At 40.6% G+C, this 16,704-nt stretch overlaps 1 protein-coding gene across 2 annotated transcripts in view; it reads left to right on the top strand.

Moving 5' to 3' along the window:
* Positions 1-15,648, top strand: part of orai2 (ORAI calcium release-activated calcium modulator 2) — a 54,951-nt gene extending 39,303 nt beyond the window's left edge. For both annotated transcript variants that reach the window (XM_072242862.1, XM_072242863.1), the window contains one exon: positions 11,986-15,648. In XM_072242862.1, the coding sequence (XP_072098963.1) occupies positions 11,986-12,537 (552 nt within the window). In that variant the 3' untranslated portion in view covers positions 12,538-15,648. The remainder of the gene's footprint in view (positions 1-11,985) is intronic.
* Positions 15,649-16,704: the final 1,056 nt, after the last annotated feature.

Here is a 16,704-nt window from a genome sequence, read left to right on the forward strand (position 1 = left end):
AAACAATTAGTAAAAATGGAGAGAGAGGAAAAAACAGTTCTGTCATATGTACGAACAAATATATGTATGTTTGTCAGACTTTTGAATTTAATATTATAGAAGCTCTTGGACACTTGTATCCCGGGGTGGCCTGTATTGTTGTAGCTTCAAAGATGCTTTTAAATCCTGGATCACCAGTTATTAAATATGCACTATATGGATCCAATATTCAGCAACAAGAAGGTTCTAAACCTGTTCAGTTTAAAGAAGCCATTAGGCTAGTGGAGTAATTTGTTTAGTTTTTGGTTTTGAATGATGCCCTAATATAAGACATAGGAGCAGAATTAGGCCATACGGCCCATCGAAACTGCTCTGCCATTCAATCATGGCTGATCCTTCTTTTCTATTTCCTCAATCCCAGTTCCCAGCCTTCTCCCTGTAACCTTTGATGCCATGTCCAATCAAGAACCTATCAATCTCTGCCTTAAATGCACCCAATGACCTGGCCTCCACGGCTATATGTGGCAACAAATTCCACAAATTCATCACCCCTTGGCTAAAGAACTTTTTCCGCATCTGTGTTTTGGAAGGGCGCCCCTCTATCCTGAGGCTGTGCCTGCTTGTCCGAGACTCTCCCACCATGGACATCATCCTTTCCACATCTATTTTGTCTAGGCTTTTCATCATTCAAAAGGTTTCAATCAGTTCCCCCCCCCCCACCTTCCTTCTGAATTCCAGTGAGTACAGACCCAGAGCCATCAAACATTCCTCATATCATAACCCTTTCATGCCTGGAATCATCCTTGTGAACCTCCTCTGGACCCTCTCCAATGCCAACACATCTTTTCTAAGATGAGGGGCCCAAAACTGTTCACAATACTCAAGGTGAGGCCTCACCTGTGCCTTATGGTTTGGAAAATGTTGGAAAGTGTATGGTTATGCACTTTGGTGGAAGAAATAAATGGGCAGACTATTATTTAGATGGGGGAAAATTCAAAATGCAGAGATGTAAAGGGACTTGGGAATTCTTGAGCAAGATACCCTAAAGGTTAACTTGCAGGTTGAGTGGGTTGTGAAGAAGGCGAATGCAATGTTGGCATTCATTTCTAGAGGTATAGAATATAAGAGCAGGGATGTGATGTTGAGGCTCTATGAGGTACTCGTGAGACCACATTTGGAGTACTGTGTGCAGGTCTGGGCTCCTTATTTTGGAAAGGATATATTGACATTGGAGAGGGTTCGGAGAAGGTTCACAAGGATGATTCCAGGAAAGAAAGGGTTACAGTATGAGGAATGTCTGGCAGCTCTTGGGCTGTATTCTCTGGAGTTCAGGAGAATGAGGGGGTTCTCATAGAAACACTCTGAATGTTAAAAGGCCTGAACAGATTAGATATGGCAAAGTTATTTCCCATGGTAGGGGATTCTAGGATAAGAGGGCATGACTTCAGGATTGAAGGATGTCCTTTTAGAACTGAGGTGTGGAGAAATTACTTTAGTCAGAGGGTGGTAAATCTGTGGAATTTGTTGCCACGTGTAACTGTGGAGGCCAAGTCATTGAGTGTCTTTGAGGCAGAGATAGGTTCTTGGTTAGCCAGGGCATCAAAGGGTATGGGGTGAAGGCAGGGGAATGGGAATGACTGGAAGATTTGGATTAGCCCATGATTGAATGGTGGAGCAGACTCGATGGGCCGAATGGCCTACTTCTCCTATATCTTGTGTTCTTAGGGTCTTTTAAAGCCTCAGCATCACATCCTTGTCTTGCTCACAAAAATCATCCAAGTCTTGTTGCTCCCAAAAATTGGAGCTTTGGTGACCAAAGAATGCTGAATGTCAGGAAGAATGCAAAGAAAGTACACTGGCTGCAAACCCTATCACACACACATAGGGTAAAGAATTCCAGTGATAGACTCCTCTGGATGGAAAAACCAAAATTTCTCGTCTAAATCCTAAATGGCTGACCCCTCTTTGAGACTGTGACTTCTGGTACCAGACACTCCTGTCAACAAAGGAAACAGTATCCCTGTTGTCCTCTCAAGCCCTGACTGAGTGAGTATTGTGTTTCAATCAGCTCACCCTCTTTGGAATTCTACTAGAGTATAGGTCCAGTCTGCTTAATCTTTCCTCTTATGACAAGCCCAGCTCGATCTGTCGAAACTTCACTGCACTCCCTCTTTTACAAGTATATCCTTCTCTAAGTAGGGAAACCAGACTTAAACAGTATTCCAAGTGAAATCTTACTTTGGCTCTAAGTCCTAAGATATTTCTCCCACTCAGATATTTCTCCCAACGTTCCTGTCCTAATTGGTTGCGGTACCTCCACGTTAAGCTTGTGATTTCTGTAAGGGACCTCCATCTCCCGTTGAACACACAATTTTAAATTTTTCAGTATTTAAAAAAACTTCTCTGCTTTTCTACCCCCCCCCCCCCAAAATGGGTTGCCTCATTTTTTGATGATGTTCCATCTGTGGTATTTAGCCAAATCATTTATTGTTTAGCCTGTCTGCATTCCTTGTGTGTTGAATGTTTGCTGCAAGAAGGTGAGGGGGTGATAAGGCATTTGATTGTTGGGTCCACATCCTAACTGATGGAGATGGTTAGGGGGTGAGTAATATAGGTATGCTTCATTGAACAGTGTTTAATTTATCAATAAAGCAGATGTGATTTGTAAACGTACTTGTTGAGACACAACTGCAAAAGCTGGAATTTTGAGCAACAAGCAATCTGCTGGAAGAATTCAACAGGTCGAGCAGCATCTGTGGTAGAGAAGGAATTGTCAGCGTTAGACTGTTCCTCACTTGCAGACCCCATTCGGTTCAAATTGGCAGCAACATCTCTTCCAAACTCACCTCCAGCACAGGTTCACCACAAATCTACATACTACATACTTAGCCCCATGCTCCACACTCTTTATACTTATGACTATGTAAGTACAGCTCCAATGCCATATTTAAGCTTGCTGATGACACCACTGCTGTGGGGCCGAAACAAGGGTGGTGATGGATCAGCGTGTAGAAGGGAGATTAAAAATCTGGCTGAATGGTGCCAACAACAGCAGCCCCTCACTCAGTATCAGGCAAACCAAAGAACTGATTATTGACGACAAGAGGAGGAAACCAGAGTTCCATGAACTTGTCCTCCCCAGAGGGTCAGTAACTTTAAATTCCTCAGCGATGTCATTTCAGAGGATCTGTCCTGGGTCAGCACATAAGTGCTATTACAAAAGGGCATGGCAAAAAGCCTCTACTTTCTTAGAAGTTTGCAAAGATTCGGCATGTCATCTAAAACTTTGACAAAATGTTATAGGTGGAGAGTATATTGACTGGGTGTTGTAAGGTCTAGGCCTCAAGCTGGCATGTTGCCTGTTTGCTCCATCAAGAAGAGAGGCGTTAGAGTCTCTGCTGGAGGCAGTGTGGCGTGGCATTCATGCTGGCAGCTTTGGTGCTGCCCTCCAGTGTTTGCTCAGCAGAAAACAAGGTGTATTGTGTTTGACCGCAGACTGCTCCAATAAATTTTTTTGTGTTATGGCTATCTTATGTGCTATGTGCTGTGTATGACTGTTGGTACTGTGTTTTGCATCTTCGCCCTGGAGTAACATGGTTTCGTTTGGCTATACTCATGGGTATTCATGTATGGTTGAATGATAGTTAAACTTGACTTAAACTTGGTTATGTCGTGGACTGGTATGGAAACTCTATTGTCCATGAATGGAACAGTCAATAAAAGGAGTGGACAGAGCCCAGTCCATCACAGGTGAAGCCCTCCTCTCTACTGAGCACACCTACAAGGAGCACTGCCACAAGAAAGCAGCATCCACCATTCAGGACATGCTCTCTCCTCATGGCTGCCATCAGGAAGGAAGTACAGGAACTTCACCATTGTTCAGGGACAGTTATAACCTCTCAACCATCAAGCTTCTGAACCAGACCGGATAATTTTACTCACCCCAACATTGAACTGTTTCCACAACCTTTCAACGACTCTACCGATCATGTTCTCAATATTATTTATTATTGTTTTGGTTTTATTTTTGAATTTGCACAATTTGTTGTCTTTTGCACTTTGGTTATTTGTCCGTCTTTGTGAGTAGTTTTATACTGATTCTATTGTGATTCTTTGTTTCTACTGTGAATGCCTGCAAGGAAACGAATCTCAGGGTAGTAGATAGTGACATATATGTACTTTGATAATAGATTTGCTTTAAACTTTGTTTATTTGTTGACCTTGACCATATATGTAAGTACTTTGACTATCTTCTTCCACGGCCACATTACCATCACCCTGGAGGACTTCCTGTACATGTGGAGCTGGAGGAACCCTCTCCTTCTCTCTACTTCATCTGTCCAGCTGTCCACTGAAGCATCTGATAGACTAGCTGATGGCTGTAGCCATATTTGGCCATAGTTTCAACAGGTTTCAAGATCTCCACCATGACTTCCAACTCTAGTTTTCAACAAAGCACTTCCTTTTTCCTTTACTCAGCTTGTTAGCTTGAACTGGTGCCAGCCACTCTCAAAGCTGAGCCCCATGGACTAAGGCATTAAACATGATTAAACTAGATTGTCATTTAAATAATGACAAATGGTTGGTTTGCTGTACAGTTCAGTGAGTGAGGATTAATTGCTCTCTATGACCCTGTTGCTATTTTCAGCCATTAGTCATTTAGTCAGTTTGTTTACATCACTTCAGCTACTAATACGAGGGAAAATTTCCTCTGAGCTGTGTGGCTAGTGAAAATGTAAGCAATTCCTCTGTATGCTTTTCTTTTATTTGTGTATGGCTGTCTTGTGTGTAAATTTCGACAGTGTCAGCCCAAGCTGTTTATCATGTGACTGGAGTTGAACCTGATAATGGGCACGCCATAATATCCCCACACATAATTTAGAGCTGGAAGCAGTGGTAAGAGGAATCCAAATAAGGTTCCATTTCCTGAGGTAGATGATTGTTGTCCCTGAGTTATCTAGCCCACTGGGTCAGTTACTGTATTCATTCAACATCAGTTAACCCAGCACAGTCTGAGAATTAAACAGGGGTATTAATTCTGTGGTAGATTCCCTGACCTGTGCTTAATGATGTTCAAAGATCTAACAGGACTAAACAGACTATGTTTGATGGGGTTAGAATACAGGGACTTTGTTTAAGGAATGATTCCTCTACTTAATGGTGAACCTCCAGAATCCTTGCCCATACAGGACAATAGAGACAAGTCACTGAATATTTTTTATAAGGACATAAGTGGAAATGGGGAGAGAATGAAAAAAAATGACCAGCAACATGAAGGGCTGAATGGTTTACTCCTTAATTTCTATACTAGTTAGTACAATTACTGACTTTCGCAGATGCTGTCTCCACCATGCATGCGCACACCTCCTCTTGCACACGTGCACCTTCTCGTCCACTCCATGCATGCACATGCAGATACATTTCTTTATCATCCTTTGCTCAAAGGTGCATGTCACACTGATTACCCATAGAAGCGTTCTCATTAATGAATGGATCCATGTTATAGCAAAGCATTTTATGGAGTACTATTTTCAAAAGGACCCTTTGATAAAGTGATGACTCACATTGTAATCCAATGTCAGCTGATATTTTGCATTGGTTATTGTATGTGCCAATATTGCCTGATATATATTGTAATACCTCCCCAGAATGAGATATCTGTAGCCATTTTCTTGTTGACACATCAGTGGTTATGAGCTGCACTGGAACTTGAATTTACTGTAATCTAAACTGCAGACATTAACATTAATTACAATTTTTGATGGAGCAGTGCAGATTTATTTTTGATGTGACACTTGAATCTGTGAAGAGCAATGTGAAAGGTAGAATGTGAATTTAATTTTGTTTTGCTTTAGATGGTGTTTAATTATTTCACAGCATCTACCTTCACAAACTCCAAGTCTCCTGTAATTTTACCTTTCAAGCCAGAACTGTTTATTCTCGCAAGGTTACAGATATATAAAGTGCTGACATTATTAAAATTGACCTATGTATTTTGTACACGAGAATGGTACATAGGTTAGCATGGAATAGCAGATCCTCAGTTCAAAGTAAAATTTATTAACAGAGTACATATTTGTCACGACATACAACCCTGAGATTCTATTCCTGCAGGCACACTTGCAAATTTACAGAACAGTAACTTTAAACACCAGGAACTGTTAGCTGTAAACAAATTGTGCAAATGCAGAGATAAGTAAATAGCAATATATACAGTGCCTGTAAAAAGTATTCACCCTGCCCCCCCTTGGAAGTTTTCATGTTTTATTGTTTTAGGACATTTAATCACGGTGGATTTAATTTGGCTTTTTTGACATTGATCAACAGAAAAGCCTCTTTATGGTGAAAGTAAAAACAAATTTCTACAAACTGTCCCAAATTTATTACAATAATTGAACACAAAATAATTGATTGCATAGTTACTCACTCTGTTCAAGCCAGTATTTAGTAGATGTTCCTTTGGTAGCAATTATCATAGTGAAGCAGTGTGTTGGGACCTCTGGTGCAACAGGTTGCGTGCTGGTGATAATTGGGCACGGTTTTCTTCAAATGGTTAAAGTGGTCAACTAGTTAAAGTGGTCGACTAATTAAAGTGGTTAAAGTGGTCGACTAATTTGAAATACACTGGGATGGGCTGTTTCTTGTTTACAGATAGCATTGTGCAATTTCATGAGTGCTTGCTTATAAACGGCTGCTGCCGGTAGATAAACTGCGATCAGATGAGAACTCTCAAGGCTAATAGAATAGTTTACATTTAATCGTTAGTTGTTTTAATCGGGAACAAGAAGTCAACATAACCCCAATGTCCATTCGTATCATTCCCTGTAGTTGAATCCTATATCAGTTTCTACAGTTGAACATTTTTGGTGACACTTTTAAATAGATATTAATGTGGATTAAGTCACCAACAAGAAGGAAGATGTACCCTTGAAAGAGTGCAGCAGAAAGATGTGTCACCATCCAAAGGGCATTCAGAGATGAGCAAAAACACTGGCCTTGTGCACGAAACACATAGCCCAGCAGTGAACTAAAAAGGGTTAAGCAATATTTTCTGGAAACTATTAAATGAAGACACTGTGCGAATAAAGATTTACAAGATGCGTGGAACCAGGAAACATAGGGAAGTGCCATTGTCCTGTAAATATCAGGATGTTTGGTTTGCCTTGCCAGCTGAGTAAATTTCCAGCTATGCTCCAGCAGAAATTCCTTGGATTTATCGAGTGGCAGAGCACAAAGGACTGGTGCAATTACGCTGCACTTGTACCAAGTCCGACCTGACACAGGCTTATTAGGAATGCAACTTGTGAAAAGGACATGTCTGCGAAGGAATGTTGGATAGCTCGAGCAAATTGCACATTGATTATAATGTGAAATATGATTATAATTTTTAGTGTACATAAAATGTCTTAATTGGGACATGATGTGACTATTCTCATACATGAAGCAAAGTGCGATAGGGAAGCAAATGAAAAGTTGACCTTTAGTGTAAAAGGAATAGTGTAGAAAAGTAGTGAAGTCCCATTACAGTTCAGTATATGCAGCATATGAGATCATATTTGACATACCTGGTATAGTATTGGTTGTACTATATTAGGTGAGATTTGCTTATATTGTAGGCAGTTCTGAGCAGGCTCATTGAAAGGGTTAGCACAACACCTCACAGGCTGCCTGTAAGGAGTTTGTACAATCTCCCCATGATCGTATGGATTTCCTGTGGGTGTTCCAGTTTCCTTCCACAGTCCAAAGACTTGCCAGTTGGTAGGTTAGTTGGTCATTGTAAATTGTCCCCTGATTAGGCTGGGATTAAGTCGGGGGCTGCTGGCGGCATGGATCGAAGGGCCTATTACGTACTGCATCTCAATAAATAAATAATTAATGTTGAGCAGGTTGGAACTATGCACATTAGAACTTAGGAAAAATTAAAGCTATCTTGTTAAAGCTCAAGATTCTGAAGGGATCTGAGAGGGCAATCTTTGTGCAGAAATTTAAAGTAAGGAGGTATTTTTTTCAGAAGAAGCAATCTTCTTAAGATGAAAGAGATTGAGTAGTTCTAGAGAGCTGTGAACTCCGTATTGATGAGAGGATCCAAAGCCGAATAGACTTTGGGCCTTTAGAGAAGCTGTGAGTTGTGGAGACCAGACACAAGTACTAGGGCTAATGACCATCCCCAGCGGATCAACATCAGACTAGCAACCAGCAGAGCAGGTTTGATGGGTCAAATGGCCTACAACTGTTTCCCATGTTCATGTTCTCTTGAATAGAGAGGAACAGCTGTCAAGGAGGAAAATAGGTAGAAGTGGTTTACATTTTTGAGTTATGTTTGTATTTTATAGTGATTTTATTTTTTTAAATTATGTCTAATACTAATTGAGTTCATTCATTATAATTATTTTGAATTTTCTCAATGTCAAAGTCCAAAGTGAATTTATTATCAACGTACATATTTAGATTAGATTTAGATTATGAGGTCACGCAGTCCTCTTTTATTGTCATTTAGTAATGCATGCATTAAGAAATGATACAATTTATTCCTCCAGAATGATATCACAGAAACACAAGCCAAACCAAGACTAAAAAAAAACTGACGAAAACCACATAATTATAACATATAGTTACAACAGTGCAAAGCAATACCGTAATTTGATGAAGAACAGACCATGGGCACGGTAAAAAAAAAGTCTCAAAGTCTCTCGGAAGTCCCAACATCTCACGCAGGCAGTTGAAGGGAGAAACTCTCCCTGCCATGAGCTTCCAGCTCCGCAAACTTGCCGATGCAGCATCCTGGAAGCATCCGACCACATTCTGACTCTGAGTCCGTCCAAAAACTTCGAGCCTTCAACCAGCCCTCCGGCACCGAGCACCATTTCTGCCAAGCGCTTCGACCCCGGCCCCGGCAATAGGCAAAGCCGAGGATTTGGGGCCTACCCCTCCAGAGACTCTCGATCGCACAGTAGCAGCAGCAGCGAAGCAGGCATTTCAGAAGTTTCTCCAGATGTTCCTCTGTGCTTCTCACGTCCGTCTCCATCAAATCAGGATTGTGCAAGGCCCCTATTTAACAAATACGATATGAATTCGGAGTGGCCGCGCGTGCTGCATCGCGCCACCATCTTCTCCTCCCCTCCATATGTCACTATATACAACCCTGAGATACCTTTTCTTGCAGAAAATCACAGTAACTACAAGAAACACAATAGAGTCAATGAAAGACCACACCCAGCAGGACAGGCAATGACCAACAGTGCAAATCCAAAAGAAAGGGGGGAAAGTAATAAATATCAAGAACATAAGATGGGAGACCTTCAAAGTGAGTCCTGTTCAGTGATGGGGCAAGTGAAGTTATCCCCACTGGTTAGATGGTAATAATCGTTCTTGAACCTGGAGATGCAGGTCCTGAGGCTCCTGTACCACCTTCCTGATGGCAGTAGTGAGAAATGAGCAAGGCCTGGATGGTGGGGTTCCTTGATAATGGATGCTGCTTTCCTGTGACAGTGCTCTAGGTAGATATGCTGAATGGCTTTGCCTGTGATGGACTGAGCCATACCCACTACTTTTTGTAGGCTTATCCATACAAGGGTATTGGTGTTTCATGTCAGGGCTTTGCAGAAGTAACCATATCAGGAGGTTTGACTTGGCTACTGTGTTAGTTCACATGTCGTGTTCTTCCTTCTGCCCTGTGCCCTACCCCCCCCCCCCATGAACACCAGTCTGCCCTATTCCAAAAAATAACAGCAGGAGCCTACCACTTGGAATCATGACAATATTGAGACATCAATGTAAGATCCAGAAAATGTCAACAATGACTGCCAATAGCATACCATTTGTACCAATTTTTGGCCATTATGTTTGAAATTATCTTTGTAATAAGAACAGAATTTCACTGTGGGTCATTTCTTGATCCAAGTGCCTTTGGAGTGGGTGAAAATAGAATTGTCCTAAAATAGGATTAACCAGTGGTAATTTACATGAAGAGCCTACAGAAAATAAACTCTCATTACTAATTAAACTTTGCTTTTAAAAGGTGTAAATAAGGTTGCATTATCTTCTGAAATAGAGGGCTATGGGTAACCCTAGGTAATTTCTCAGGTAAGGACATGTTCGGCACAGCTTTGTGGGCCAAAGGGCCTGTATTGTGCTGTAGGTTTTCTATGTTTCTATGAAATAGTAAATTAGTCTTTAAACCAGGAACAATAAATCTATTTTTGCCCCTGGTCCTTCCAGCACTCAAGTTTTGTATATTCATCCACATTGGAGTCTCAGTTTGTTGTGTCAGTATATGCTTGATTTTTGTTAGATTTATCTAAATTTTTGTCCCTGGAAGGAATTGTTTCGAGTTTCTCTAATATACCAACTCATCAATATTAGGGCAATTTTCCATGGATTGAGTAAGGCCACTAATTTAGGGTGAACCACACTAGACATGTTTCTCCTGTCTAATCATATTGGCCTCTTTCAGTACTAAGTATTTTCTTTCTGTGTTTTTCACCCATTCTTTTTTGTTGATTGGTGGGCTGGGGGTTTGGGGTTTGATGTTCTTTTTGTCGTTTCTCCGTGCGGACGATATATTAGTTTTTTGTGTGAAGGAGGCAGTTGGGGGTTTGTGGCCTGATGTTGCTGTTTTCTGTGTGGGCAAACTATTAGCTTTTGTGCGAGGGAGGGTTGGAGGTTTGGGGTTTGCGAGTTTTTGTTTTTGTTGGGGGGTGATGTCTTTTCTTTCAATGACTTCCGTGGGTTTTCTGTATCTCATGACTATCTGGAGAAGACGAATCTCAGGGTTGTATTCTGCATACATACATTGATATTAAAATGAACCTTTGATAATAGGCAATCTGTCTAATTCTTCCAGAGATACAAACCTGAACAATTGCTTTAAAAACTGGTGTAAATCGCTCACTAATCAAACTGATTAGCTTTATCACACAGACATTATATATCGCCATTTGAGCATCCATTCTGCACCTAGCTGTAAATTCCTTCACCTTTTTATTATAGTTTTTAAACTTGGTTCTTTTGGCCTGATCCTGCCATAGAGTTGCCAGGGAATAATTCCATGAAAAATACTATTGTGTATTTCTCCCTTTAGTTTTGTTTTTTAAAGGAGAATATTGAACTCTCTAGTGGACCATGCCAAAAAATGAGCACGTCAGTAATTTATTCTCATAAAAATATTGAAGTTAATCCGCATCTAGATAGCACAGGTCTTATTCAGAGTTTTATTAGCATCTTTAATTTTAGCTCTAGAATTTTGCTGACAAAAATGAGCCAAAATAAACCAGACCCTGTAATATTATCTCGATAAGAATACTGTACAGTGAAGGGACCAGCTTGGCAAAGTTAAAATTATAGCAGTAGATCCTGTTACGTTACTCTGAAATCACAATTTTGTGAAAGGTTTAACATCTTAGCCTTTTGCAAAGCTATTTTCGGTTGCTGAGCAGCAGTGTAAATAGCTGTGCAACACACACAAAATGCTGGAGGAGCTCAGCAGGCCAGGCAGCACCTATGGAAAAGAGTATAGTCGACATTTTGGGCCGAAACCCTTTGGCAGTCCTGAAACATCAACTGCACTCTTTTCCATAGATGCTGCCTGGCCTGCTGATTTCCTCCAGCGTTCTATGTGTATTGCTTTGGATCTCCAGCATCTGTACATTTTCTCTTGTTTGTGAGTAAATAACTGTAGCACGTTGGCCTGTTGCTGGTTTTAATTATGTCGGTACCACACCTAATGTTCAGTCATATTTGAGACAGCAATCTGTTCTTTAGGAACCCTGCTCCTTCTGTCCATAAGCTTTGTTAATAAGGGAGCATTCATTGATCTTCCTGTTTTCAGTAAGCAGAAGTCTTCATTTTGCTGTGAATACAGTAGGCTCCATTTCTATCCAAAAACATCCTGTCACACTGCCCCAGCACAAATAATCACTCCGACACACTAACATGATATTATCCATATTAATCATGTGATTTTCATGTGAGAATTTAATTAAAGTTATTTAACTTTATTTCTTACAGGTGGCCATGGTTGAAGTTCAGCTGGAGATGGACTATACCTATCCCAAGTTCCTGCTCATTGCCTTCAGTGCCTGCACAACAGTGTTGGTTGCTGTCCACCTCTTCGCTCTCTTGATCAGCACTTGTATTCTCCCTAATGTTGAAGCAGTCAGCAACATACACAATCTCAACTCTGTCAATGAGTCACCCCACGAGCGTATGCATTACTATATCGAGCTGGCCTGGGGCTTCTCAACAGCTCTAGGCATCATCCTCTTCCTCATGGAGGTGGTGCTGCTTTGTTGGATTAAGTTCCTCCCGGTTGACAGTAATCGGAGGAAGAACGAGAAGAATTCTGTCGCCGAGTCTGGAGAAAGACACACCGGACGAGATGCAGCTTTGACATCCACTATTATCATGGCACCAGTGGGCCTTATTTTTGTGATATTTACCATCCATTTTTACCGATCACTGGTAGGGCACAAAACGGAGCGTCACAATCAGGAAATTGAGGAACTGCACAAATTGAAAGTGCAGTTGGACGGGCATGACCGGGCCCTGCAAGTGGTTTGAAAAATTAAGAAAAGAAGTTAATTGGTCAGAATCATTCTGAAATTCCAAGCTTCTGCAGCCTATTACAAATATCAAAATGGGCTTTCCTGTCATTTCCAGGAATTCAAGTTTACAAATATGGCTTTTACGTGGCTTTGTGATTTTACAGTACTTTCTTGCATTGTCTTAAAAGAAAACAGTCATTCTGTTTGATACAGAATCCAGGTGTAGGCTGGAAATCGTATGGATATTGTAAACTGGTTCAGGTTGCACTGATGCCATACCAGCGAGCAGCAAATGGTCACTAAAGACAGTTTATCGCAGGGTTAAACTCTTTAGAGGCACCTGTCCAGATTAAACTGGACAACCAGAGCATAAACGAATTCCAATTTTTGTCCAGTTACTTTGTTGTACAGTGCAGATATAACCGTTTGCTTAACCTGCTAGTACAAAGAGTGAAAGGCTGATCAGACCAATATTGAAAAGCTATAATGGATCAGAAGATAGAAATTGTTGAATTTAAGCAGGATTGGTATTTGGTATAGTTCTGGGTGGTCACAGTTTACTTTAGATCCCTCCATTCGTTATTGTTGCTGACCAACAGCTTATTGTCCTACCAGATCCAAATTGGAGCTACCCCTGTGCCCATTTATTATGAAAGTATAATAGTCTTCAAAACGTGTAGTGTTGCTGTTCTGGGATGATCCCACATGTGGCATTTCATTCTGTATTGTCACATTGACACTCCAGTACAAGTACTGTCATACTAATAATAAGAGATTGGAATCCTGATCTGTGTAACCCCATTTAATGTAATGCAATGAGTATTGTACAATTTATTTTGACCTCAGCTGATGTTGCTTTAAACAGGTTTGATGTACTCTGCAGTTAGTTTTTCAGACTTGTAAAGCGGAACTTGTGCAAAGAGGAAGAGAAATTTTTATAAATTTCAAACCATGCCTTTGTTCTCGACAGCATGATTTATCATATCCTCAATTCAGTTTTTAACCACAGAAGTGTCCTGCTCTGGAATTGGCCGCCTTCTGTTACAGTTTCAGTATTTTAGTTTACCAAATCTTAATAATGGAACAATTATTTGTCAGAATGTCAATAAGATGCTAAATTTCAGCTAGCTCTTAAAATGTCAGCTATATATATATATATATAAAAAAACTTTTTGCATGGGATCTGGAGCAAACAAGCGACCTTAACTGAGCCAATTCTGATAATGAAATGCAAAACATGGCATTTTGGACCCTGTTTTATTACCAGACTCTGGAAAGGAACGGCGGAGAGTGGTGTTTTAATACCTAATTATGTTCAGCTTTGTGTTTTGGAGAACCCTGAGTTTAAAATGTGTAATTCCTGATGAAGTTCTTTTAGGTTTGAGAATGGTATTCCTCCTGCGTTGCCTTCAGATATTTATTTGTGTAGAGGAGACTCTGCTATATTGCAACCATAAATAGCGAGGGGACTAAGAAAGTGAACAGACTGGTTTTCAGAATTTATAAAATACAGATTTCGAGGGCTGCCAATTTAGTCAAGTTTACATCTGCTACGCAGTGACAGTAACAGCAAGACATGATCCTAACAAGTCCAGCACAGATGGAAGCTCAGTGTCAGGCTGGACTCAAGCACGGTTGTGTCATTGCACCAACACTCTTAATCTTCCTCATGACAATAGAGCATCTCTCCTTTAACAAGCTTTACACTGGAGTGGAATGAATGAATGCCTTCAGAACCTGTAGCATCCCAACTGCAGTCATCTGTTTACACTATACGGGCAGCATTGCATACATGCACGCTCAGAAACTGCAATCTAAGGCTTGGCTGACTGATGAAGTCCCTGTATATATGAAAGAATGGGTCTTATACTGACCAACTAGAAGACAAAGGTCGTCTAGCAACCTGCACTATATTGCTCCCAACATTCAGACTCCACTGTAGGATCTGGAAAACATGGATCATGCTTGTCTTATCCCTGGAGATGGAGCTTCTGCTCAATCAAATCCCTCTCTTTGTTTTGGAGACATGAAAAACTGCAAAGCATAGGAAAATTTCCATCTGTACCACAGTATTTCGGTGTCGGGCATGAGAGAGCACACTGACATTGTTAACTTACCTTGTCAATGGATTTTGCAGCCAGAGCAAATCATTGTCAGCACCCTCTCCCAAACAACCCAGTTACGAAACTTTGATCATGTGCCCCATTTCTTCTGCATTCCATAGTATCTGCTTGCCTGATACCAGACTCCTGACAGAAGCACCCGACTCCACAATCTGTCACAAGAGATTTTCAGGAGTTCAGAGAATCTCTTCAGAGGCATTCTTGAAGCCTCTTGGGAGGAGTGTAACATTGTCAATGAGTCATTGTAATCCCTAGCCCAATACTGCTCAGATCGGGGGAGGAGAATTGGGAAAGCTGTCTGTGTGACAAGGGCACGTGAGCACCATGCACTTATAGCAGAATAAGCAGCCTTAATACCCATCCACCTTCCCTGCCATCATGCCTGTTCCACATGGCAGAGCTTGCAGATACCCCATCAGACTCTTCAGCCACATCAGAACTTGAGAAGGACTGAGTCATCCTTGAGGGACTGCTTAAGAAGTTTGCACACACCAGATTACCAGTGCAGATGTCGCATGTTTTGACTTGTTACTGAAACCAATGACCTACAATAGTTTCAGTATACAATTACAGGTGTCTCCTTTACATTATTGTCCGATTGTACTTGAATCAGGCAAAGTGTAGTCTTAAGCTTTCTCGTGTATGGTATATGCCAGCCTATTATGTTTTCTATTTAAACACTTAATTGTCTTAATCTTTGAATTTGTACACTTCTGTGGCTTGATACCAAGATGTGGTATTTATTCTCTGTGCAGCATTACAAACCTACTGCTACAGTAACTTGAAAAAGAGACAACAATTGCTATATTATCTTCAGCTTTGTAAATCAAAGCTCTGGGTTATTAAGCTGTGGCTGTTTTTTGAAATGTAAAATCTTTACTGGTACTTTGATCAGTATTTTCTGCTTGTGACCCCTGTAAGTACAGCAAACTGTATAGCACCGTTTAATATTTTATTAATTGTGTAACTGTTGAAGTGTAGGTTGCATTTGAAATAAAGTATTGTCAAACATATTTTGTAATATCAGAAGCTTGTTAACTATGCTTCCTGAATGCTGAGCTTTTGCACTGCAGTATTTCATAAGGTGATCCTATGTCTGAATTATTCTGTGCCATTAATGCAGCTTTGCTAAGACAATGTTTTTAAGGTTTTGCCCAGCCTGTTACCAGACACCAAATTAGCTCCCACTTCCCACAGAACACAAAGGCCTACTTTCCAAGCCAATGTCTGATGCTGAATTCTTCACTTCACTTGTGTGGGGGACACTGGTGCCCCAAGACAGAAACACCTTGATAATATTAGGATAAAAGTTGTTTTTGTTTTGCATTGTGAATTCAGTTTGCTGCTTCACATTCAAATGGTCCAGACAGCTGGATCCTAATAATGTCACCTTACTTGGAAACAAAGTTCATGTGAGAAATGGGAATTAGAATATTTTCAGATTAGTATAATGGTAAATGCTGCACTTTGGCCATGGGTTGGTCGATGAAGGAATGAGAATCTGCCAATTTTAAGAATGTTATGCAGATGATGAAACAATCAAAGATCTATCACGAGAATCTGAAAATTGAAGGTAATTGTGAATATTCGGCAGGCTGGTTACAGAATTTTAAGAAAAGGTACTGCACTAAGTTTTTAAAGCCTCTGCTGGTGATGAAAATCTAGCACCAGAACAAGACTACAAAGTTGATAGTTTTTGTGCCTTACATAAAACCTTTAAAAAAGGGAAATTACAAATACAGTATGCTGTGACTTTTCAATCAAAACGTGGCATCGTAGGTGGAGACTTGAGAGCCTGCCGTTGTTTGTTATTCTCCTGATGCTGCTATTGCTACCCTGCACATATTATATTTTCTTCATATTAATGGTATGTAATAATTCTTACTGTTCGTGATGAACAAGTGAAAGACAAAGACTGCTTACTGGTAGCACAAATTCAGTCAGAAACGATGGAGAGCCCAAGCATTTCGGATGAGGGATACTCAACCTGTATGAGGCAAGATGGCCGATACATGATTGTAAATATCTGAGCAACTATTGAGGACCCTTTAGTCATGAAT

This window comes from Mobula birostris, chromosome 25 (genome assembly GCF_030028105.1).
Source record: "Mobula birostris isolate sMobBir1 chromosome 25, sMobBir1.hap1, whole genome shotgun sequence".
Classification (NCBI taxonomy): Eukaryota; Metazoa; Chordata; class Chondrichthyes; order Myliobatiformes; family Myliobatidae; genus Mobula; species Mobula birostris.